The sequence below is a fragment of the Typopeltis vanoorti genome, chromosome 20 (genome assembly GCF_054136105.1).
Source record: "Typopeltis vanoorti isolate ZY-2024b chromosome 20, IOZ_Tvanoo_1.0, whole genome shotgun sequence".
Taxonomy (NCBI): domain Eukaryota; kingdom Metazoa; phylum Arthropoda; class Arachnida; order Uropygi; family Thelyphonidae; genus Typopeltis; species Typopeltis vanoorti.
Window position 1 is genome coordinate 45,767,261 of NC_143568.1, and position 27,955 is coordinate 45,795,215.

Here is a 27,955-nt window from a genome sequence, read left to right on the forward strand (position 1 = left end):
ACCTCATCCACATGAGTTTCCTCACAGGGTGAAGAGGTAGCAGCAAGTTCAATGTTGCATATACCAGGTTGATGGCATTTATCAAAATGGCTGCTCATTAGTTGCACAATCACTTCTGTATCTGTCACCCTCACACCATCTGCATTCAGTAGAATTATTCTTTCATATTCATTCTTTCTTTCTTTGCAGCATATCGATAGAATTCTTTGGGTTATCTTCCTTGTAGTTTCTTTTCATATCCTGACTACCTTCACTATGTGGAATTTCCAGTTATCATGGTGTAACATGAAGAGAAAATAAAATAAAACCCCTGTATAATAGCTAATACAGAAATTATTTAAAGAAAGAAAAATATTCTTGCATCCAAGTAAAAGTAAAATATATAACAAAAAAAGTGTTTGTTGAACTAACTAATAAAAGAAGGAATATATTACAGTTGTGATATGAAAAAAATTAGCTAAGTAAGACAGAAAGGATTAGTCATAAGGAATTGTATGTGAGAGGCTAGAGATTAAAATATTAAGTAAATTCTTAGAAATTCAGACCAAATTTGGAAGGGGGATTAATTTAGAGGCTAGCAAAAGAAAAACAATAGACTATCGCTCGGGGTCAATTCCCAGATTTAGACATCGTCACGTGTGAGTAGCGTACTCGCCGACCTCAGGATATTTAACAAAAAAATGCCACCCTAATTGGTCGGTGAAGTCGAATCCAGTAAGGGGTGGAGAAAAGAAATTAAAGAAGGTGCCGGTAGGGGTCAAGGTATAAAAGGGTTAGAACCCCCCCCACGAGGCTTTTTCCCAGAGAGTTTCTTCACAAGTTTTTTCATATAGGTTTCACATGGTTTTCCTGAGTGGTGGGATTGGAGTTATCTCTGTCGTCACAACAAGGAAACAATAGTGAACGGGATTTCGATTCCGTATTTCCTATGGTAAGAAACGAGGAATGCCATTTAGCTATAAAGGAAAGAAGGTATTATCTATGTGTTTCAACATCCGGTGACAACTACGAAAAAAGGAAATGTGTAAAGAAGTCGGTGTCCTCATGGTGAGTTTCACTGCCATTGTATAGATGATTCTAAGTGTGTCCTTAATTCAAGTACGAAAAGTTAAGATCGCATAAGCACAGTTTAATGCCAAAAGAACTTAGGAGTGACCGATTATAGGAGAGATCATACCAGGATAGTTCAATCGGAAAAAGGTAGAGGCCAATATAGAAAACTCAAGAGAAAAAGGTACTGTAAAAATCTCGTGTTAACTGAAAATCGTCTGTAATTGTAATCATTATTCTATTACTGAACTGTTGAAGAGACTAAGAAAATTTATACTAGGACTTTAGTACATGACTGATTATAATGAAAGTATGCTTGTTATTATTAATATTATATAGGTAATTCATGTGTCCTGAGAATTATGCATGTGTATTGTAACGTATAGGAAAGTTTTAGATGTCAAAGTTATGTGTTAGTATAGTGAAAGGATAATTTAATCTACATAGTTTTGGATAGTTAAATAGAGTGAATTGATCACATATGTTCATGTGCTACAGCATATAGTGTATATTCAGACCAATATATGGTTAACTAAGGTGTTAATTAGATCTGGGATTATACATATGATTGTATGTGTTGAATATGTTATGGCGGCATGATCGTAATACCCATATAGGATCTTAGCCAAATACTTGTGATTAGCTAATGTTATTTTGTAAATATTTTCTTAGTATTGAATTGAATTATATTAGAAATTGAATTGTACCATGCTAATGAGTTTAATAAACCTTTGTTCACTGATAAAACAGTTGTCTGAAATTGCTGCCCAATGCACCACTTGAAAACGCACGAACCTACTCACGTGGGAGGGGAGAATATTTAAATGAGTAACGAGATAAAGTGTCACGACTGCAATATTGTTTCACATTCAGACATATTTTGGTGATTGCTCCTTGTTTTTGTATTTAATATCTCAAACTAAATGTCCCAAAAGGTGCAGTATAATATAAATATTAGGGACACTAAGGGGAGAAATAGCTTAAATATTTGTATTTTGGGGTGATATATTTCGTACATAGATAAAAGTTGAATATAGATAAGCAGAATTTCACTAGATAAAATAATAATCATAAATTGGGACACAACACTTGGCTTTCCATAAAACAGTTCTCTCTTCTGTCCTACTGCTTATAATTTTCATAACAGACATCACCCTTATGCACATGGTATTCTTTCCACATCATCCTTTTTTTATGAATCTCTTGCTTGATAAGATTAAACATCCATTTAACTCCTACCCTATTAATTTTTGAAACTATTGGGGCACGTTCTGATATTGCATCACTTAAGTATTTTTTAAATGCTTCCCATACACTGTTGATATTCTTCTTATCCAGCTACCGATACCAATGTGCTGACCTCAGTATACTCCTCAGTTGGTCATAATTTCCTGCTTTGTGGTTGGGCATGTAACCTTTCTTGAATGGAACAATCATAAAATTTGCTTCCCAAAGTGAGTACTGCACAATCACTGTCACCAACTGGAGGTAGAATAATTATATCTTTAACTGAAACATCCTCTGATACTATAATCAAATCTAACACTCTTTGACCTTGAGTTCCTTCTGTCACATGCTTGAGAAATTTGTCTTGCAGCAGCTCAATAAATTCACTTTCATTATTCTCGTAAGATTTTACTGCTACCCAATCAATGTTCAGATAACTAACATCTGCCATTATGATTAGTCTTTTCGTGCCCATTATCTTTATTTGGTGATGCATTTCTTCATCGCTAACAACTAATCCACCAGGTCTGTAACAACACTTGTTAGATCTTGTTAGACTCCACCTTACAGCAGATGACTTTAAACTCACTGCCACATGAAAACTTTTTACTAGTATTAATCATAGGTCTCAACTCTAACTAGATTCAAATTATCTGATATCATTAGCAGCATGCCCCCTCCTCTCCTATCCTATCTATCCTTCCTAAAAATAGTATACTGTTTACACTAAATACCAGTTAGCATGTCTGATTCTGATAGCCAGATCCCACTAATGCCTACAATCTGAGGTCCCAACATATTGACCAAGGCAACAACCTCTACCCCTTTGTTTCTGATACTCCTACAATTCATGTACAGATATAAGCTACCTGCATGTTCTTTTGTACAGTCTTGTCTGCAGTCTGCACGACACAGTTGGACAAATTGCAGATTTCTGTTCTTCTCCAGTACCTTATATATGCAGACGTCTTTGCACATTTGATGGGTCCTAGTTTGGACCCATCAAATGTGCAAAAAAGTCTGCACAGAAGAACACAAAGTTGAAATTGTTCTCTCCTCGTAATCATTTTCAGGTTACTGAAAATGATTACTTACACACAGATTCTCATGATTCTTCCATCAGAATTCAGTTTCCCTGACCCTCTGTGTTAGGTCTCATACTAGTTATTAGTTTTTCAAGGCCAAACATATTCAAATGCAGAGCATCCCTCTTATACAAATCCAGTCTTTCCTCAAACTCACTCCATACATTCAACAACTTGCATCCATTCCTTCTACACAGCCTATACATTGAATCATTTGCCATCATAGTCCTTCTTCTTAATTAGTTTTTTGTCATATCGAGGTAATATACGAGGTGGGTTCTGAAAGTTTCTGGCCTGACGTACAAAATTCGTGCCAATTTTAAAATGCTGTGCGAGACAGATAGCACCATCTATGAAGAGCTTAGTGTACCAGTTTCAACTCTCTACCTGAATCATTCGGTTGGAGGCACTTGTCTGACAAACACGTGGCATGCTAAAGAGGCTGTAATGTTAAAAACTGAACCAAAAAAAAGGGCTTTCTCCAAATGCTATCAAACAGTGATTGGATAGTATTTATGGGGAAGCTTCTCCTTCATATTCCACCCTGAAGGAATGAGGCTAAACAGTTTCACCTATGGGGAGAGAGCATCGAAGATGATCCTCCTGATGGTTGGCCTACAGAAGCAATGACTGAGGAAAATGGTTCTCTTGTTGAGGATCTGCTCAATGACAGATGGATGAGGCTCAAAGAAATCTCAGCAAGGTTGAGGCTTTCTATAACAACTGCCTTTCGCATAATTTACAAGAAGCTTTACATGGCAAAGGTCAGTGCAAGATGGGTGCTGCGACTTCTCTCTTCAATTCTGAAGGAGCATTGTGTGACCTGTTCCCGTAACATTTGATTTTGAGTTACGGAATTCCCTTGAGATTTTGTCGTGGGAATCAGAGAGAAGCTGGAAACCATTGTCACTGGGGATGAAACCATGGTTCTTTATCATGATCCTCTTTCCAAAAGGGAATCCATGGAGTGGTGCGAACCAGGTGAAGCACTGCAGAGAAAAGCCAAGGTCACTCAGTCCACCAAGAAGACCACGGCAACAATCTTTTGGGATTGCCATATACTCCTCAATATACACCATTCTCTTGATTGACCTCAAGGAAAGGAATGCCACTGTGAATGCAGAATATTATGCTTCACTCCTGCACAAACTTCGCAACACCATAAAGGAGAAGAGACAAGGAATACTGAGTCGCGGTGTTAGCCTGCTTCACAACAATGCTCTACTCCATACGGCTATTGTTGTGAAGGCTGAAGTGAAGGACTGTGGCTTCCAGGAGATTGAACACTCACCCTACAGTCCAGATCAAGCACCCAGTGACTACTACCTCTTCTAAAAACTGAATAAACACTTTCGAGGAAGAAAATTTGCAGATGACAATGAAGTTAAAGATGCAATTTTAGACCATTTTGAAGACAAAAGTACAGACTATTTTTTCAAGGGAATAGAAATGTTAATTCAAAGATGTGAAAAGTGTGTTGAAGTAAAGAGAGATTATGTTGAAAAGTGACACAGTTGTTTTTTTCTCTCACCTCTAAAATGGAACCACCCTCGAACTTACGATTTTCACTTTCTCACTCTTCAGTCATATGAAATTAGAGAGGAGTTTCCCTACTGAATATTCCATAAGATTTATGCAAGCACATTTGAGAAAAGGCTAAAAAAAATTGCTGAAGGAAAAATTGGTTGGAAATGAGCTAGATTTAGCCTAAAATGTTAATCTAATCTAAGAATGCATTTGAAGATATTCAAGAATATATAAGAAAAGAAATAAAATAAAACCATTCATTTATTTTTAATGGATTTCTGTATCATCTATTGCTGTTGGAGTAAACAGATTACTTCCTCCACCGAGTTATGGCACTGTTAAAAGATGAAGCCAACTTTAGCATTTTTCCTTTGACTTTTTTTTTTTTGAATGAACTTATGCTACTGACTTTATTTTCACTTCTCTATCGACTGCTCCAACAGAAACAGTCAAGTCAGGAAGATCAAAGCTCTCCATTTGTTTCTCTTCTCCAGTATTCCTTCTTCACAAATACTGTTCCCAAATACTCTCTTATGTGGTCTCTCCACATTTTAAATGGTCTTCTCACTTTTCATATATACAGTGTACCCATTAAGTAATGAGATTGATTTTTTACAGGACAGCCCTTTGCATAAAAGTAACAAATGTGTTTATAGTTTTGACCACTAGAGTGTGTTGTAATCGCAGGTGAAATTTTCGAGTTAGGTAGGTAATACAATAGTTTTCATATGAAAACCGTTGGAGTGTGTGAGTGGAGTGTGTCAGAAGTTGCATCATGGAGCAAAGAGCTGTGATAAAATTTTACTGTAAATTAGGAAAAACTGCTACAGAAGTGTACCAAGAACCTATAAAAGTTGATTCCGATGACTGTCTGAGCTGTGCAGATGTGTTTCACTAGTTTTCAACATTTAAAAAGGAGAGGCAGTCCCTAGAGGATGAACCAGCTGTGGTTAGCCAGATTCTGCATGGACAAATGAAAATGTGGTGAAAACTAAGGAAATTGTTGTCCATTTGCCTAGTGGCAACTAACCACTAGGCTACTTGCTATACCGCTTGGTGTTGGTAAGGAAATCACCAGATTAATCTTAAAAAGAGATTTGCGCAAGAGGCAGATTTGTTCGAAGTTTGAGCCACACACAGCGACAGATGAAAACAGAGAGAGCACCGGGTTACATGTTATCAAAATTTCATTCCTGAAGTTGATCAAGATCATGATGTATTGTAAAAAAATCATCACTGGAAAGTTGGTGTTTTCAGTTTTGATCTGGAAATGAAACATTAGAACATGGAACCTCTCCCTGATGGAAGAAAGTCAAGTTGCAAAAATCACGTGTCAAGACAATGGTCATTGTTTTTTCGACAATGCTGTATTTATCCACCATGAATTTATTCCCAGGGCAACACAGTGAATGGTCAGTATTATTTAGGAATAAAGGAATGTCTGTACATCTGCATGCGACATCAGGAAAAAAATGTTCCACAACAACAATTGGTTTCTGTTGCACGACAATGCATCTGCACAGTGTGTGCTGTCTGTGAAATAGTCTCTGGTTTCAAAGTTAATCTGCGTAAGCGAACATCCCACCCATTTGCCAGATATAGCTCCCACAGACTTTCTCCTCTTCCAAAAGACAAAGCATGTCTTGAAAGGAGAGCACGTCAGAAACATCGAGGACATCCAACACGGTGTGACCCAGAGACTGAAGGAGGTTTCCATTCAGGACTTCCACCATGCCTTTGAACACCTGTATGACAGATTTAAACATTATGAAGAGTTGGAGGGAGATTATTTTGAATCGTGTAATTGACAATTCCAAAAATAGTTCTTTGTTTTGATATAATCTAAGGCATAGGCTAAGGCATTTGACAGGATACCACATGGAATTCTAATCCATAAACTACGACATATGGGAATGGATATAGGGTTGGTGAGATGGATAGGTGGGTGATTGATGGTGAGATATCAGAGAGTAGTTTATTCAGGAGTAGAGTCCAAAAGACGGCCTGTGACTAGTGGTGTGCTGCTTCTGTTCTTGGACCACTGCTGTTTAATTTGTTCATTAACGATATAGGGAAGGATCTAAGTGGAACAGTTCATTTGTTCGCTGATGATGCAAAGTTTGGGGGGGGCGATAGTGAATGCAGAAGATGTCAAAGTCTTGCAGGATGACTTAGATAGATTGGAGTTCTGGGCTAAGGAGAATGGATGGCAATTTAATGTGACAAAATGTAAGGTTATGCATTTTGGGGTGAAAAGATTAGCAGCAATATACCACATTGGTGGAACTGTACTCCAGGAGATTGATGAGGACAGGGACTTGGGAGTGCTGGTGAATAGGGATATGAAGTTTAGGGGGACACATTGCAAAAGTGGCTAAATCAGCTCATCAAATCACTTGGTTGCTGAAAAATACTTTGACGAGCAGAGACAAGCAAGTTATTGTTCCTCTGTACTGAGCTTTGATAAGACCTCATCTCGACTACTGTGCCCAGATTCAGTCACCTAGGTTTCTTCTTGATGGAGAGGAGGTGGAGAGGATCCAGAGGCGAGTGACCAAGATGATAGCAGGTCTATGGAATGAACCTTATGAGAACAGTGTCAACAAGAATCAAGGTCTAATTTTACCAGAAATTTGGAAAACTTTAATCAGATCATAAAACATCAAAGAAATGAACTTTCATAACAATCACGTCATGAGCCATAACGAATAAATCACGTTAACGAGACACGCACATTGTCACGCACAATACCAATTTTTTGTATGAATTAGAACCATCAGTTATAACCTAGTCTGTAACCTTCATTTTAGCTTACTAGTTTGTATTCCCTGAGGATGCCAATAGAAAAATTGGCGAAACATGTAGGAGGATAAAATAAAGCTACTTGACAAAGATTATATAAAAAAAGTGTAATAGTCTTATCAGAACAGATTGAAGATTTGTGGGTTGCAGAAATTGGTTGATAGGCGGAAAAGGGGAGATATGATTGAGACATTCAAATTGCTGAAGGGTTTCTTTAGGATTAATTCAGAGGATATTTTTTTAGATCAGGACTGGTGGTGGGAGAACTAGGGGACATCTATGGAAGCTGGCAAGAGTGTGGTTAGCAAGGGTGTTAGAGCTGGGTTCTTTACTTTTAGAGTGGTAAATGAGTGGAATAAGCTGCCAGAGTCTGTTGTGGGTGCTATGACGGAGAGTGAGTTCAAGGCAAGGTATGATAGATACTGTGAGAATGTCGTATAGTTGTGTGGACATGATGTTTAGGGCCTCCCTCGATGAGTCTAAGGCCTCCCTGGAGTCGCCCGTAATAATAATAATTGTCTCATTACTTAAGGAGCACACTGTATATATACATTCTTCTTGGTATTCTTTCTAAATTCATTCTATAGGATTTTCTTGGATTTGGTTTTAAGATTTGTCCCAAATAAAAGTTATCCCTAATTAACCGGATTCTACTGTAATTTCAAAAAGATAAATAAATATATATATATATATATATATATATTATATTTTGCCATCCTGGTTGGTTGAGTGGTTAGCATATATGCTCTCCAGCCAAATGGCTGTGGGTTCAAATCCTGATGTGGGCATTGTTATTTGTGATTGTCTATGAAAATACCAGTGGTGGCATGTAACTACGGTGTGACCCAGATTGGTGTAGTCGCAGTTCATTGTAGTTGGTGGACTGAGTGGTGGAGACAGAGCTCTAGAGCAAATGCCCTCCCTCGATGAGTCAATGGATTCCCTGGAGGTGTCACGTAATAATATATATATATATATATATATTATTACGTGACATTATTAATATTAATATATTATGTGACATCATTAGTAATATTACGTGACACATAATATTAACATTATTACGTTAATATATATATATATATATATATATATATATATATATATATATATATATTAACAAATATTTAAAATCACTCATGACTATATGCTTCTTTCCCAGATTCTATCAGGAACATCGGGAGTCTGTAAATACTTTCCATCAGCTCCTTATTCTTGCTACTGATCTTAGTTCAGCAAAACTCTTCTTCTCACATTCTATTAAAGTCAATCTCCTCCATGTATATTTAGGACAGCCATGCTTTCTCTTTCCTTTTGTATTCCATTCCAGGGCTGCGTGACAGATTTCTTCGTGATCTTTACTAAGTGTATGTCCAATCCCATCTATATTTTTGTTTTCTGATTTCAAGGTTGACTTTTTGCTGATTTGTTATTTTCCATAGATCTTCATTAGTAATAATTTGTGACCACCAAATTCGAAGTATGCTCCGCAGACGTCGGATTCTGAATGTTTTGATTAAAATTTTGATTAACTACCTTAATCTTAATAATAATGGGGACTTAAAAATCTCAAGAATTTGGATGGCACACATTCAGCCCACTTAGTTTCCAGCAAACTCTGACTTTAGGACTCTAAGTAATTTTTCATTTTTTATTGGCCACTATCCATACCAGCTAAGTAATTAAAAATTAACTTATACGAGGGTTGTTCGATTAGTCTGTGCAAAAATGAAGAAAACAATTTTTTTGGGACACACATTTTTTTATTTTTCAGCATAGTCTCCTTTGAGGTCTATACACTCAGTTCAATGATGCTCGAGTTTTTTGATCCCATCCATGTAGAATGATTTGTCCAACTCTTCAAAATAGGCAGTTATTTCAGCAATCACCTCATCATTTGATGAAAATCTCTTTCCTGTCAGCCATTTTTTCATGTCTGGAAACCGATAGTAGTCCGAAGGAGCCAAATCTGAAGAGTAGGGGGGGGGGATGCGAAAGGACTTCGCAGCGTAAATCAAACAATTTTGTGTAACAATAGCAGAAGAGTGAGCGGGTGTGTTGTCGTGGTGAAAAGAATCTTCTTTTTTACCAAGTGTGGTTGTTTTTCCTTTATTTCATTATTTAAATGATCCAGCAAAGACACATAATACACTCTAGTAATTGTTTTGCCCTTTTCCAAGATGTCTATGAAGATTGTGCCACGAGCATCCCAGAAGACGGTAGCCATAACTCTTCCTGCTGAAGGAACGGTTTTCGCTTTCTTTGGTGCAGATTCCCCGCTTGCAACCCATTGTTTTGATTCCTTGGTCAGGCTAGTAGTGATGAATACATGTTTCGTCCACTGTTACGAAACAATACAAACTTTTATTCCATTCAATAATGTGGTTGGTTGTAGAGAAGCTGGAAGAAAGGCCAATTAATTAAATAAGAGTTAGTTATTCATTAATTTCTGCGGTCAAGAATTATAACAATTTCATATATGGAAGAAAGTTGATGTTCAGAAACTGGTCATAAAATCGTAATTTTTCTTTTTTCGTTTAATGTGTCTCTCAGCCACAAAAGGTTTATGCAAAGATACAGTATATTAGTCTTGTAGGTGGGCTAAGGGTTTTTATTAATTTGATATATGGATGCACATATATATAAACATATATTCATTCATTCCAGAGCGGATATGCTAGCCACTCGGCCAGCCTGGTTGGCCGAGTGGCTAGCATATCCGCTCTCTTGCCAAGAGGCTGCAGGTTCAAATCCCACGTAGGCATGGATGTTTGTGATTGTCTTCCACCTTCATACATTCATTCACCCAAGTATAGATACACTCTCCCAATATGGACTAGGTCACCATGGGAGTAGCAGATCCAAACCTCCTGCAATGGGAGAGGCCTTCACCCTGATGTTCAGAAACTGGTCATAAAATCGTAATTTTTCTTTTTTCGTTTAATGTGTCTCTCAGCCACTAAAGGTTTATGCAAAGATACAGTATATTAGTCTTGTAGGTGGGCTAAGGTAGAAAAATAGGCTGTTCATCATTCATTCATTCACTACACAATCCAGAAACCAGAGACCAAACATGGAACATGTTTCAAGCCACTTCAGGCCTCCAATACACAGTAGTCTCACAAATGGACAATGAAATTCGTCTTCCAAATCACTACAGCAAGATTCAAACCTGCAGCCTGTTGGTTGGAGAGCAAATACACCAATCACCCAGTCAATCAGACCAGCAGTTGTGTCCATAATATTGGGCACATAAATTCCTTGAGGATATGTACCAGATAATAAATTCTGAACGGTGCTGAAAGGTAATTACCAAAAAGCAATTATATTTCATTTAATGAATAAAAGATAAAATTCACATTAAATACAAACTGCCAAAACATACCTCTACTGCAATATATAAATTAAGAAGAAGAACCCCAGTGTTGTAACCTAATAAAGTCCATTTGAAGTGAAATGCTGGTCGACATTCCATCACTTTAGGTCCCAAGTATACAATAATCAAATAAGCAATAACAAGAATAATTGTAGGTCCAGGAGAGCTCATGAGAGGCCAGTCTGCTACCCTATGATCTAGTAAAGTGAAATATTTTGTTTTAATATATATATATATATATAGAGAGAGAGAGAGAGAAAGAGATGTATTTAATATCAATAAAAGTTTTCATCTAAAAGGTTTTATTAATATCAGGTTAATATGGGACTGTACGTATATGATCATTTGCTTTCACACTTGTTTAAACAATTACATTCAATTTAACAAATGGGTTTTCTGTAGAGAAATGATGCTTGTTACTTATTTAGAAACAAACATGCACTCTACACATTTAACCTTCTACACAAAAAAAAAAAAAAATACATTTGAATTTAATTCAGAAATTATATTTTGAAAAATGAAAAACATGATTACCTCAATTACTGTTTGATAATGAGACGATTGCAAAATTTATTATGGAAGGACCTCTACCTACCACTATGTTCAGCATCTTCTTTAGCCTATTTCCATCCACAGCTAGATATAGTCCTCCCCCTTAACATTCCAGTCCTGTTTGACTTTAGCCAATGTCCATCATCTCATCTTGTTAACTGGCAACCTTTCCTCCTCAATTTTGTTCACCTTTCATTTGTCACGCTACTAATATGGCTAAGCCCATCTCCATGCTTTATATTACTTCAAAATATCTTCTACTCTAGTCATCTAATTCTATCCCTTTTTTTGGTTTGTTTTTTAAATGTGGAGCCATTCTTCACTCTAAGCTATCTGAGCCACATGCAACCTGTCTCCCTTTTTTATTTATTGCCCACATCGCTTCCATAGGTAAACACTTTGCAGTGTTTACCTACGCCATATTAAATCATTTTCTTTTTTTAAACATACAGGCAAATCTATATCTCTATCTAATCTGCTTATCTCTATCTTGTTTTTCCTTAAAACTAATCAACTGAACCGATCAAGGTAGATATAGTCCTCATAATTTCAATAGAATTATCTGCTAATTTTAGTTGATTATTGATTTATTAAGTCTTTTTTTCTGCTTGCTCTGTCAAGGTCATTTAGCATTTTCTCTTTTCTTTTTTTTTTTTTGCTAACAGAGTTTATTTTTTTGTTTATTACTTTTAACAGAACAATATTATTATTTTTATTAAGTTTATTATTTTTAACAGAACAATATCGTCTGCAAAATGTAAATGACAAATTTTTCCATTGATCTTAATTCTGTAGTTTTCCCATTAGACATTTCTAAAGGCTTCTTCTAAAATAGCAGAAAAACAATTTGGGTGATATTGGATCTCAGTGTTTTACTTCTCTCTCTCTCTCTCTCATCGGAAAACTCCTTTCCCTGATGTTCTAACTTTATGCTGACTGCTGAGTTCTGATATACAGTTTTTAATATATCCAATATCTTTTAAAGAGATGGCTACTGTTTTAAGCTGTTTATTATTATTGTGCTGAAAATAGTGCGCATGCACGTGTGTGTGTGTACACACCATATACAGAGTCCATCAAAAAATGTATACCCATTGCAGCAAAAGAAAAACCTGTATAAAAATTGTAATACTAAATTTATAGAGACATCAAGGGATGAATACAAGTTACCTTTGACTTCTACAATTACACGAGATGCTCAAAGTAATTACCATTAGCGTCCAGACACTGATTACGGTGAACTACTGCTTGGGCAACGTTGGCCAGTGTCCAGTGGGATTGCTGCGCATGTTGTTTCAATTTCTTTCCGAAGGGCCACCACTGTAGCTGGTTTTCTACGATACACTACATCCTTTAGAGTCCTCCATAGGTAGAAGTCCTAGGGCATTAAATCAGGAGACCGGTGGAGGGGGGAACTCAACTGCACCTCTTACGTCCTATCCATTGTCCCTGCAAACTCTCATTGAGGTAAGCTCTCAAGTCTTGGTGGTAGTGTGGTGGTGGTGTGTGCCATCTTGTTAGAAGAGAAATTGATCATTCCCATAAAGTGTATGTGCGTAGCATGTCTAGGTACACTTGACCAGTAACAGTACCTTCAAAGAAGAATAGTCCTATTAAATCCCTAGATGACAATCCACAGATATTGGATTGTCATCTAAGGATTTGTCATCACTGGAACAGACATTGGGCCCCAGAAAATTGACTGCCTTGTCCACATGAACGCCTGGATTTTCTTGAGCCCAGTAAACACAATTATGCCAATTCACTGTTCCATTAAGCTTAAATTGTGCTTCATCAGTCCAAACCATATTCCTAACAAAATCCTCATCCACCATGTGTTGAAACCACTCACAATACTGCATTCTTTGATCAGGAACGTCTTCATTCATTGCATGTAATAATCTTGGGATGTAAACTTTCCATTTAGCTGCTTTAAGAATGCACTGCATGCTTGTACTGCTAACTCCTGTCTCACATTGTGTGGTAGACTTCTGTGGCGAGCATGTAAACCCGGCTTGTCCAACCCGCGGTCCGCATGCGGCCCAACAAAAAATCGTAAACTTACAAACTTTATGAGATTTCAACTAAAAATAGCATTAATAATACTACAAATACAATTTTAACATGCTATTAAGTTATAAGCGATGAATTTTTGAATTTAACACATTCTTTAGCAATGAGAGTTTCATAAAATCATTCTCAAATAATTGTATTTATTCAAAATTGCTGTCCATGCGAGTAGTAACTTCTCGACATAATAAATGGTGCGCTAGCGCTCTTGCTTCCTACTTTTACCACGCAATAGATGCCTCTCTATGGGTACACTAGTACGGCTTTCAATGTGACACCGAAAAAAGGTGCAGACGTTATGCGTGTTTGTGGCGATTTGGCGAGTAATTTTTTTTAGTAGTAAAAATTTGGTGATTTTGGTGATTAAACCTTGCTTTCTAATTTTCAATTTATTTTTTTTTTAATTCCAGCATGGCTTCCACAGCGTCTCCAAAGAAAACCGAATCAAAAAAAAAATAAAAATTATGGAAGAAGGAAGATTGTTCAACGAAAAGTGGACAGATGACTACTTTTTTTCTGTCTAGGCAAATACTAAGGCAATCTGCTTAATCTGTAGGGAATTTGTGCCAGTTTTCAAAGACTACAATTTGAAAAGCATTATTACACACAAAAACATGCTGTGAAATTTAGTGCGTATCAAGGAATGTGTCGTAAAGACAAAATAGCAAAACTGAAAAAAAGTCTATCATCTAAACAAAATTTTTTTTTTAAAAAAAAATAACAACTGAAATGGATTCTATTGTAAAAGCTAGTTATGTGGTTGCAAACCTGATAGCAAAAAAATCAAAACCATATGGTGATGGAGAGTTTATTAAGCAATGTATGGAAAGCGTGACAGATATAATTTGCCCTGATAAAAAAAAGGGGATTTTTTCTAAAATCAGTTTGTCTCACCAGACTATAGCCAGGCAAATTGATGAAATAGGGAAATCTATCGAAAAAGGATTGGAGAGTAAAGCTGCTAATTTTAAATTTTATGCTTTGGCGATAGACGAAAGTACTGATGCTACTAATACAGCTCAATTGGCAATTTTTATTAGAGGTATTGATGACGAATATAATATCACTGAAGAAATGACTTCTTTAGTGCCATTAAAAGACTAAATCAAGAGATTTATACGAAGCAGTGAAATACATTAAAGCGATTTTCTTTGTCCATTGTGAACATATCTGGTATAGCTACTGATGGTGCCCCGACGATATGTAAAAGAGATGGACTTGTAAAATTAATAGAAGACGATGCAATTGCCTCCCAAAATTTACGTATGACAAAATATCACTGCATAGTATACCAAGAAAATTTATGCGCAAAAGCTTTAAAGATGGATAACGTCATGCAGATTGTCATCAAGGCTCTTGACCGTTATTTCATAACGGTCAAGGAATTGAATCATCGCCAATTCCAGGAATTACTTAAATTTATGGACGCTGACTATGGGGACATCATTTACTTTTCAGAAGTAAGATGGTTAAGTCGAGGTAAAATGTTGAAAAGATTTTGTGATTTGCGAAATGAAATCAAGTCGTTTATGGAATCAAAAACAAAATTTGTGCCAGAACTTGACAAAAACTGGCTCACAGATTTGGCATTTTTAGTAGACTTGACTGCTCATTTAAATGAGTTAAACATGCATCTTCAAGGTGAAAACCAACTGATCAATGATTCGAAATGAAACTGAAACTATGGCAATCTCAAATTAAGGCAAACAATTTTATGCATTTAGACACATTGGCTAAACACGGTCCTGTGAACAACGAAAAATATGCAGCCTTCTTGCTTTTCTATTTGTTACAGGAATTTGAGAACGAGTTTCAAGATTTCCGGAAAAATCATAAATCTTTTGTATATTTGCGACTCCATTTTCAGTTGACATAAACATATTACCTGCCAATTTTCAAATGGAATGCATAGAGCTGCAATCTGACATTCAACTTAAAGAAAAATTTGATCATGTCTCTTTACTGGACTTCTATAAGATATATCTTCCCAGAGAAAAATATCCCTTGCTTCACAATCATGCCTTATTCGTGTCATGGTTATTTGGAAGCACCTACATTTGTGACAGCTATTTTCAAGGATGAAGCACACGAAGAATAAAACTAGAACCAAATGTCTGATGAGCACCTTGAGAACTCACTGATAGTTGCAACTACTTCCATTGAACCAAATATCGAAGCATTAGTGTCTCAAAAACAATGTCAAACATCTCACTAATTTCATGTTGCTGTCTTGTCTTTTACAACAAAAAACTCATGAATTAATGAAGTTTAAATTACTTAAATATGTTAACTATATATTCTACGTTTTTTTTTGCTCATCAGCTATCATTAGTGTTAGTGTATTTTATGTGTGGCCCAAAACAACTCGTCTTCTTCCAATGTGGCCCAGGAAAGCTAAAAGGTTGGACACCCCTGATGTAAACTATTTCAACACCATAGCTGAGAACGCAGGACTTGTTGCTGTGCGAGGCCTCCCGGATCTTCCCTTGTACACGATACCATGGGTCTCACACTTAACACGAATACGTGCAATTGTCAGGTGTGTTGGAGGTTGTTGCAAACTCAAGCCTCCACTGTCGTTAAACTGCAACATCGTCTTCTCAAAAATTTGAAATACCATTTTAAAATGGTCTTGTGTTCCTCAAATGACAATTGTGCCTCAGCCATTTTGTTTAACTTTCCTACCAGTCACGTGTTGATGCTAGTATTCATGTGAGTAATTACATCTTTTGAGAACATCATACTACACGTTGCAACCGTAATTCGATCCAACTTCGAAAAAATTCATAGATGACATCTGTTAAAGTGTGCATACATTTTTTTGATGGACTCTGTATATTTCTCCATATATATATATATATATATATATTTTTTTTTTTTTTTCAAAATTCATTTTTACTCGGTTGGAATATTATAAAAAAGGTTTAATGACTATTACCGAGAGAAAAGATGAGAAACAGATAATAGTAACATCAAACTATGTTACTATTATCTTTTAAAAGATAATAGTAACATAGTTATCATTCCGGCAGACAAACGGAATGAAACTGTCATCTTAAACAAGTCTGATTACCATAATAAAATCTTGGAACTTTTAAATAGTGATACCTACTCATAAATTGCTAATGACCCTACGATGAAACTACACAATAGAACTAATAATTTATTAAAAACCACCTTAGAGTTACAAAGAAACATTCGGCTTTCTCTTCGGTCACTTCATCCCTTGATACCTCGACTGTATGGTCTCGCCAAGATTCACAAAAATAACTGCCCACTCAGACCTATAGTTGAGGGCATACACTCTCCCACTTATAATCTCTCCAAATTTCTAGCGAGTTTTCTAAGAAATCTTTCTGGAATTTCTTCTTCACATATTAAAAACTCTGCAGATTTTGTTTCTAAAATCAAGGACATCAAACTTAAAAAAACAGATTTAATGGCCAGTTTTGATATTGTTTCTCTTTTACAAATGTTCCTGCTCAAGAAGTCCTCGATCTTCTCAAGAACAAATTATCAAAAAAACTCTTTGCTCTTCTCTGCCATTGCATAAAGTCAGGATACTTCAAATATGATAACAAGATCTACTTACAAAACTCAGGTCTGGCTATGGGCAGCCCACTCTCTCCGATTCTTGCAGATATATTTCTCAACGAATTTGAAGAAAAAGCTATTAACTCCTTTCATTTTAAACCAAAAGTCTGGTACCGCTATATTGATGATATTTTCCTCATCTGGGAAGACGGTTTCAATAACCTCTATTTATTTTTGGACCACCTAAACAAGTGCCATGAAAAAATCTCTTTCACCCTCGAACTGGAATCAGATGACTGCCTTCCCTTTTTAGACCTCAAACTTACCAGATGTGCTGAGAGCATTAAAATCTCAATTTTTAGAAAGCCTACTCATACTGACAGATACCTTCATGCTTCCTCCCATCATTATCCCCCACAAAAATGTGGTATTATTTCCACTTTAGCCCACCGAGCCAAATCATTACTTACAGAAGAAACAGAAATTGAAAATGAACTCCGTTTTCTTAAAAAAAGGTTTATTAACAATGGTTTCTCTCCAAAGAAAATTGACAAATTTCTTTCCCCCAGGCACTCAACTACTTCTGAAGATCCCTCTTCCCCAAGAGCCTTCATCTCCTTGCCTTACATCAGCTCTCTTTCACCAAAACTGGCAAAGATTCTCAAGAAATTCAACTTCAAAACGTGCTTCACTATGCTTCCAAAACTTCGTTCATTACTTAGCAAACATAAACAGAAACATCTTCCTACTCAGTTTCCAGGAGTATACAAGATTTTGTGTGATTGCGGAAAGCCATACTATGGACAGATTGCTAAATCCATCCTTCTACGTTTGGATGAACACCGTAGAGATATCTCCTATAACAGGACTAGAGCTAGCGCTCTCTCTAGCCACGTTCTCTTTTCAGCTAACTCAGACGAAGGCCGCCAGCACATTGTAAACTGGACTCAAACTGCTAACATCCATGTGTGCTACGATGAACTCGAAAGAAAGATTGTTGAATCTAGGGAAATTTCTCTAGATTCCTCTCATATCAACAACAGCCTGAGTTACAATCTCTCTGATGCACACGTTGCTTCTGTTCAGTACTGGAGCACTCGCGACAGCACATAGTATTCGTTTGTTTGGAACTCATACTTGCATTTTTTTCAAACACGCTACTGTTTTTTATACTTGTTCTGTTAGCACAATTTTAAGTCTCTGTAATTTTTTATATACTTCTTTGATTGTGATACCTGAGGATGTTCATGTAACGAAACTAGTAAACTAGTAGTATCTTTTTTAAATATATCTTGTCATCTTTTCTCTCAGTAATAGTTATTAAACCTTATATATATATATATATATATGAAAAAAACATCCAAAGATTGCCTTACCCAGATTAATTCAAAATGTATATTTATTCTGAATAAAGATGGAGGAAGGATGAAAGAAAGAATATAGCAATGGGAAGAAAAAAATGGAAGAAATTGGATATGATAATAAATGTCCAAAAGCTACATATTATTATTAACCATAAGTTAAAGTTCTTTACACATATTATACATAAATCTTTTGAACAAGGGAAATTTATAGATCACTTTTAGGTTGCTTCATTTCTTCTGCTTTTTAAAGGAGGTAACAGAAATGAAATTACAGACCAATATCATATACAGTCTCAGAGGTTACTGAAATGTTAATAAAAAAAAAAAAAGAAGTAAACTATCGAAATCTCATATCCTTGTATGCACCTAATCAATACCGGTTCAAATTCGGACTTAATACCAAAAAAAAAAGAAAAAAAAAGCACTACTGGAGTTTCATAAAACAATTTATGGTAGAATAAATAGAGGAATTGTATACAGCAACCATTTTTCTTGATATTTCTAAAGTCTCTGCAGTGTACATCACGACTTACTGCTTTTATAAATGCCTAGATATGTCATTAGAGGCATCACTAATGATTGGTTCAAATCTTGTTTAAGTAACAGAACAATATATCAGCGAAGAGATTTTCAATGACACAGCAGAAATAATAAAATATGGAGTACCTCAGAGTTCAGTATTAGAACCTGTTCTATTTTTAATACATGTAAATGATCTGTGTGAGTGCAAACTTTATGGCAAAGCTGATTTACATCATGATGATAGGATTTATGTAACTTTATTATCGTTTTCTTTAATATAATCCCAAAAGTGCACCTATGTACAGTAACAGCATACAACGAAGATATATTGTATGCTGTTATCGTTTACAGAGGAGCTAGTTTAAGGTAAACGATAACAGCATACACCATATCTTTTCTATGCAGGAAAAGTGGAGTCATTTTCAAATTACATGTGTATTAAATAACTGAAACATCTCATCTTCTGAATTAGTTAAGACAAAATACATATCATACCTGGATGGATGTCTAAGTGTGCAGAAAAATAGTGAACACTTAGAAGAATAAATATTCTTCTAACTGTTCTTCTAATAAATAAAATGCAGGCATGGTTGGTAGAGTGGTTAGCACATCCATTCTCCAGCCAAAAGGCTGCAGGTTCCAATCCCACCATGGGCATGGATGTTTGTGATTGTCTGTGAAAATACTAGTGGTGGAGGTCGGAGGTGGATGTCAATGGTGTAGATGATGAAGGTGGTTGTGGTTGGTAGAGAGGGAAAGTTGTAGAGTAGGTGCCCTCCCCCGATGTGTCTTTGGACTCCCTGGAGTTGTTACGTAATAATAATAATAATTCTTAAATAGGAGGCCTTTCTCCGTAAAGCATCCTATTCCGGTTTTGTAAAAATTAATAGTCCATCAACAGAACCTGTAGAATCTAAGTAAGAAACAATACTTATAACTTTTTAAGACAAAACAGAGATTAAGGAAACTCACTAATCAAACAAATATTACTTCCATTTTATAAGAATAAAAATATTATGAAATCTAATTAAAATCTAAATAAATAATACATCATCATCATCAAATTCCTGACATGTATCGTTCAAGAGGTGTACAGGATATGATAGTACTACATGAAAAATTAATATCATTACCAACTCCCTATCTAAAATTTTACTCCAAATCAGTATGTTACTTGTCAAGATTCCAACATTATCAGATCTTATATTTCTATCATCTAAGCCACTTTGTACCATATCAATCCACCTATATCTTGGTCTTCCTCTGGGTCGTTTTCCTGCCAACCTGGCAGAGAACACTTGTTTTGCTAATCTTTCCTCGCACATTCTGTTTAAGTAACCATACCACCTGAGATTGGCTCTGCAAACGCATTTTCCTGGATGCTGACAATGTCTAGTTTTTTCCTAATATCCTCGTTTTTAATATGATATTGCCATTGATGCCATCTGTTCATGCCTCTAATCTTTCTCAGGACACTCATATCTGTGGTCTCGAGTGTTTGGTCAAGTGTTTTACTTCTGACCCAGCTCTCAAATCCATTTGTATAAGTTAAAACTGGTTTGAACACTGTCATGTATACACAGCTAATTTAGTGTTCTGACTAGTCTCTCTCTTATTCCATAAATTTATTCAATTGACTTCCTACCATACCAGCTTTGTTGATTCTGTTGTCTATTTCCATATTTAATTTACCATCTTCACTAAAAATCATGCCTAAGCAGCTGAAATGTTTTACTTGTTCCACAGGTTCTCCATTCACAACACAGTTGATATTTTCAACGATTTCAATTCTACCTATTTTCATTGTCTTTGTCTTTTTATTGCTGACCTTCATATCATATCTATTACAACAGTTATTCAATTTAGTCAGGGAATCTTGCAAACTTGTAGCTGATTTATTTAGAAGTATAACATCATCTGCATAAAGCAAAGAGCATACATTAACATCTCCAATTCTAATATCATGTTCAATACCACTTTCCTTCATAATGTGATCCATATAGATAATGAATAACAGAGGGGATAATATACATCCTTGTCTCACACCAGATTTAACATTAAACCATCTTCCTGTACTTCCTTCAATTCTAACTGCTGACTTGCAACTCAAATAAAGACTAAGTATTGTTTGATATAATGCCCCATTGACACCATATAACTGCAGCGTATTGAATAGCTTCTCTCTTGGCACCTTTTCCAAATCGACAAAACTTAAATACAGATCTTTGTTATATTCTAATGCTTTCTCAACTATTTGTTGTAAAGTGAAGATCTGATCCTGACAGCATCTATTTAGCCTGAATCCACCTTGTTTTTCACTAAGCTTTTCTTCCACAATTCTTCTCAACCGTTTCTCAAGTATACTGGCGTAAATCTTGCCTGCTTCTTCAACAACCTCCAGAATATGTTACCACCTTCTTGATATTTATTTTCTATGTTCTTGCCAAAGTCCTACCATGACTTTTGTTTCGCTAGTTTTACACAGTATTTAGTTTTCTTACATTTGTCTCTGTATTCTCTAAGAGGGAAATTTAGTAGGAAAAAAACTTAGTAGCGAAATACCTCTCTAATTCTCACATTCAGTTTTATTTCTCTTTTTATATATGGATACCATGAGAGCTCTATTCCAATCATCGGGAATTCGTCTCTCTGTCCATGCCTTCTGAACTGCAGTGCAGCCACTACAAGACTTTTATACCACCACGCTTAGCATTTCTGGTCGAATATCATCTACTCCTGCTGCCTTTCCACATTTCAAGCCTTTGATGGCTTTTTCTACTTCAAGTATTGATATGTATTCCTGATTGTATGCCTGTTAAGTGTCTTTTACCGCTGTGCTATCACTGGTTGTTTTATTTAGCAATTTTTCAAAGTAATTACTCAATACTTGAAGGATATCTTTTTCTCCTGTTTTCATGTCACCTTTATCATCTCTAACTCCTTTTATAGCATTCTTTCCTCCATTTCTAAGCTTCTTCAACAACCTCCAGAATATGTTACCACCTTCTTGATATTTATTTTCTATGTTCTTGCCAAAGTCCTACCATGACTTTTGTTTCGCTAGTTTTACACAGTGTTTAGCTTTGTTACATTTGTCTCTGTATTCTCTAAGAGCACAAACTGACTTATTTGCCAGGAACTTTTGATATGCTTTCTTCTTTTCCTTCACTGCCTCTTTAACTTCCTGGGTCCACCCATCATGGAGTTCTAATTTTTCAATCCTTGAAGACAACCTCACCACATACCTCTCTGGCTGAATCAATTAGGGTTTTCTTCGAGGCTTGCCACTGAATCTCCAAGGTTTGGTTCCTGTTCTCAAACTCTTTCATTTTTTCTTCAATAATCTTTGGATATTTTAGTCTCCAGTTCACATCTGAGAGCTGCTCAACTTTTATTTGCTTTAAAACTTTCTTTCATGTTATTCTTTTCAATATGAAATTCAATTTTATTCTACTCAAGACTAAATATTGATCATTTCCAATTTCAAATCCTCTGTACATTCTGGTGTCCTGCACCAGGGAGAAAACATCACTATCAACAATAACATGGTCAATGAGACTTTTCTTATTTCTTGCCTCTTCTCTCCATGTGAATTTGTGCACATTTTTATGTTGGAACATTGTCTTAGTAATAACCAGTCCATGTCCTGAGTAGAAATCCAACAGGTATTTGCCATTATTATTAGCTTTGCTATTTTCTCCAAATTTTCCCAATATATTTTTATATGTCTGACAATCATTTCCTACTCTGCTATTTAGATCCCCAACAAAGACCAACTTTTCCTTTTTCATTGTGTCGGTTGCTTTTTCTAAAGCCTCAAAAAATTCCTCCACTTCTACCTTAGTAGAACCTTCTGTGGGACCATAGGCACAAATAAGTCTCATTGTCCAATTCCCCATTCTGATATTTGTCCACATCACTCTACTTGAGACTGCCTGCCATTCAAGAAGATTAGCCTCTATTTAGTGTTGAATACTATGGCTACTCCTTCTTTTCCTTGATTGTCATTGCCTGAGTATAACATTTTGTATTTATTGCTCAGAAAGATCTCACCAGTTTTTGTTTCAATCACCCCTATTATGTCGATCTGGATTTTATCTAATTCCTCAGCTAACTCCATTTCTTTGCCATTCAGACTTCTTATGTTGATAGTACCGATCTCTAACTCTGGAGATGTTGAGTTGGGGATGTGTTTTAGGATTTGTTCCAGTAGCTTAATTTTTCACTGTTTGCCCTGGTTCCCTGGCGAAAACAACAAGGGCCTTGTTTAACCAGGCGACGCCCCAGCCGGCATGAAATTCTGTCATGCTGTACAATCATTTTGTATTTTAGTTTAAGCCAATAAGAATATAATTTGGTCAGCTAAATTCCAAACTGCTAGCCCATCCTCGTTCGTTCAGTATCCAGGTAGATACCCAACAGGGTGCACCACGAGAAGGTGAGGATTGGACATTAGGTCAGAAGTCCTGGTCTGTTCTCTGCATTCCTTTAAAGGCTATGTGGAGGTCTCCTCTCAGTTATACAGCTTTGAGTCTTAAGCACCCCCTGATCCTTAAGCACCCTTCAATATACCATCATTCTTTTATTGTGCTACAGAAGTGTTTAGTTTTTTTTATTATATTATAATAATTATTATAATGATGATCATCATCAAATTCCTGACATGTACACTCAACGGGTGTACAGGATATGATAGTACTACATGAAAAATTTACATCATTACTAACTTCCTATCTACAATTTTCCTCCAAATCAGTCTGTTACTTGTCAAATCAAAAATGGGGTGCTTAAGGATCAAAGCTGTATAACTGAGAGGAGACCTCAACATAGCCTTTAAAGGAATGAGGGCAATGGGCTGGCAATTTGGGATTTAGCCGACCAAATTGTATTCTTATTGGCTTAAACCATTATACAAAATGATGGTACAAATTATTATAATGATATGATAATAATTACAATAATGATTTTTTTCTGTTGTTATATCATTGCCTTTGTTTCTGTATTGGCTTAAATCAGAAATAAACATAATGATAATAGATTTATTTACAAAATAAAAAAAAAAAATCATCAGTGTAATTATTATCCCCTTATCTCCATAGTCAAAGACTCATTGTGAGGACACCCCCCCCCCACCCTGCCTTATACACACAGTTCATCAAACCATGATGAATGCATTTATTCTGTAAATTGCATGTGTTATCGAGGCTGATGTTTCTGTATGCAGGATGAAAAACCTGAGTTTCCAGGAGAAAAATCCCTGCTACCTCTATATGAGATTGTAAAATTCTATGCAGTTGAAGATATTCTTTCCTTTTTCATCGACTTTTACAGAGGTCACAAATCTTGTAAATAAAATGTATATTGTGTACTACTATTTGGAGTTGCATTCTTTTTTGTAACTATGGCCTTTAAAGGACAAGATCCACAAGAACTAAAATAGTAATAGATAACAAGATCTTAGAGGAGGTGAATTCATTTAACTACCTAGGATGTATGATCACATGGGAAAATGAAAAAGATATAAATGTAAAAATTGCAAAATATTTAAAAATAACAGGTGTAATTAACTCTATATTTAAACTAAACCTAGTTCAAAACAAACAAGACTAAAAGTACACAATACATTAGCCCTGCCATTCTTAATGTATGGAAGCTAAATCTGGACAATAAAACAAAAAGATAAACAAAGATTAATAACAACAGAAATGAAGTTTATGAGAAAAACTGCAAAGTATACCCTATTTGATCACAAAAGAAACAAAGAAATTATGAAAGAATTAAACCAAGAACCAGTAATAGAAAAAGTGTAAAAATATAAACATAAATGGACAGAACATGTTCAAAGAATGAAAACAGAAAGATTACCAAAACAAGCCTTAAAGTACAAGCCATTAGGAAAAAGGAAACCAGGACGACCTTTTAAACGATGACTTCTAAGGCCGGAACAGGCCATGCTAGGCCTAAATCCTTGATGTTGATTCTTTTTTGTAAAAACCCATGGGGATAGTGAACTTAAAGAGAATAACATTAAATTGTTCAGGGATTGTAAACATAAGAAAAGTGCTGTAACTTGTTCTCTATCTCAGCCAGATGTATAATTCAAGAACAATGTCATAAAAAGCAGCATAGTACTTAAGCGGCTCAGTTTTCAGTTAATAGGATTACGACGTGTTGTCAGTGTGATTCGAGACTGAACAATTAGTGATGAAGGTCATCCGAAATTTCGAATTCCCACCACCATCGATGAAAGTCAAGACCATTTGCGTGGGAATATTCAGAGGTCTCCGACCTTAGTCCAGGGACTATCAGAGTTATATACAGGAAGCCTTCGAAGAAAGAAAAAGGATGATCGAGGGAACACCATTTACTTGCTGCAGATCGTCGGCCCATTTGAAGTCAGAGAAAGTGGTCCGTGGGTAGGAGAAGCACCAAAGGAGCAGAGCGACATACCAGCATGCACTGCAAGTGAATGAGCCTGCATCGTGCACTGGATGCCGGATCAGCGATCAAATCTGAACTGTCGGCGACAATATGCTTCAAGTCCCAGGAGTGAGCCACCAAACGACGATGACTTTGAAACTGTATACAAAAGAGCAGAGTGTTAGGACAGAAGAGCAGTCTACAGAGCCAGTAAAGATAAAGAAGACTGATATAATTAAGTGTGCAAAATAAAGAACCGTGAGTAGATTTTATCATACTTTTATTGAATTTGTAGAGGATTGGCTGAGAATCCATAAGACATTGCTAAGTTAGGTAATTTCATGGTCGCGGATTGAGAAGCCTGGAATTGGAGATATATTGCATGATTGAGCAAAAAAATGGAAGCTTGTAATTAGAATTGTAGAACTCATAACTCTAGTTTTAAAAATGAACTTAAGGGAATCTTGCAGACTTGTAGCAGATTTATTTAGAAATATAACATCAACCGCATAAAGCAAGGAGCTGACATTAACATCAGCTAATGTCAGCTCCTTGCTTTATGCAGAGCTGTGCATGATTGAGAATGCATATATATATCATCATCATCAAATTCCTGCAATGTACCCTCAAGGGATGTACAGGATATGATAGTACTGCATGAAAAAACTTTTCTATATGTGTGTGTGTGTGTGTGTGTGTGTGTGTGTGTGTGTTGCAATATCATAACTTGTAGCATAGGATACAATTAAGAGGAATTTAATATAACAGTGTACTATCTTGTATAATTGCTATTGACTTAAATATGTTTTGTTAATGAGGAGTATCCCCTGATCTTTACACAATGCACTGCCTTTAAAAAAATTACGAACCTGTGAGCAGAAGTTTCAAAGAATAGCCACAACTCAGTAATTAAGATTCTTAATTAAATGTAGTATATCCTACAGAGGCTATAGAATACCCCGAATACCACCCAAGAGAATCCTGGTGGTGCAGTCATTAAATAAAAATAAATTTCCAGAATTCTCATGGTATCTGAGATATCGAAATGTAGTATAGAGTGACAAAGCTAACTGAAGATAAACTGATCTCAGAGAGGAAATAAAGACAGTGAAAGGAAGAGAAAGATCGAATAAACGAATACAAGAGAATACAACACATAAAAAAATGTACAAGATCAGCTAACTCATCTTCAATTGAAAAAACCCATATAAAGAAAAGAAATCTTTTCTATCACACGATGAGAATTCATTTCATTTATTCATCACTCTCTCCATGCCAAAAAAACTGCTTTTCACTCTTTTGGTCACACCCTCCTTATTACAGCTTCCAATGATGATATCTCCCCCATCTTCCACCATTCTATGAAAAACTTCAACACTGATCTGATAAGATCAGTGTTGAAGTTTTACCAACTTATACATCTTTATCATATCATCCCTCCTCGTCTTATCCACTGGACTCTGTAAACTGCATCTTCTCACCCTTTCTTCATACTCAACATTCCAGTTACAAGAAACCACATTAATCACCTTTGGACCATTTTCAATAACTCTTCATCTTTTTATGTGCACAGTAGTCTATGTGGCTTGATCAATGCATTCTTGTAGATAGGCTTATACATTGGTAACACATGACTATTAAATTATTTAAGGAATTTACAACATATACTGGAATATTAATTAAAAGAAACTTTAATAAATACCTCCTATATTTCGGCAATGTCACATTGCCATCTTCATGGGAACAAAGAACTATGACACGTGCATGCAGGCACTACAAAAAACAAATGAAGCAGAAGAGAAAAAGCTACTGTTGTTCCTAGACTCCTGAAGGTGCCTCCTAGTGGGCTATATTGGGTTGTCTTGGCTGTTGGGCTGAAGTTCTCAAGATGCACGCTTCCCAAATTTGTTGAGGTTTAGAAAGTTTTTTTTAGAGCTGAGGCTGATTCCATGAATAATCTTTCATATTTAAATTTGCTGCGGTGTGTTAATGTGGCTTTCTTCCAACGCATTCTGTGCCAGGTATCCAGAGCATGGTCTGCAAGTCCAGAGTGGCTGTACTGGTGAAACCGGATGTAGTCTTTGTGTTTCGAAATCCTGACATTTGCTGTCCTGCCAAAGTAAAACAGTTCACAGCTGCAAGGGACCTGCAAGAACACGGCAAGGGTATTTGCCACCTGGGTACAAACTTTTATCGGCTGCCCCTTGAAAAAATAACTAAATTATAATAGTTAAATTTAACAATGTAGGATATACCAAGAAATTAATATTATTACTATTAATGATTATACTGCATTGTATAATCTAAATTGGATATTAGCTACATAAAATAAATATTAGATATTTGTTTCTATCCGCTCTATCAATGTTGCCGCCCGGGTGCAGTGCACCCTTTGCACCCTCGGGTTGGCGTGGCCCTGGGGACCT

The 27,955-nt window shown here is 36.0% G+C and overlaps 1 protein-coding gene across 6 annotated transcripts in view; it reads right to left on the reverse strand.

Annotated features, from left to right (window-relative positions):
• LOC150095405 (very long chain fatty acid elongase 4-like) overlaps positions 1 to 27,955 on the reverse strand; it is a 230,630-nt gene that overhangs the window by 157,119 nt on the left and 45,556 nt on the right. For 5 of the 6 annotated variants that reach the window (XM_090409967.1, XM_090409968.1, XM_090409971.1 and 2 more), the window contains exon 3: positions 11,077 to 11,264. In XM_090409967.1, the coding sequence (XP_090266093.1) occupies positions 11,077 to 11,264 (188 nt within the window). Of the gene's footprint in view, positions 1 to 11,076; positions 11,265 to 27,231; positions 27,581 to 27,955 lie in introns of those variants that run through there. The other variant, XM_090409972.1, reaches the window with a different exon arrangement.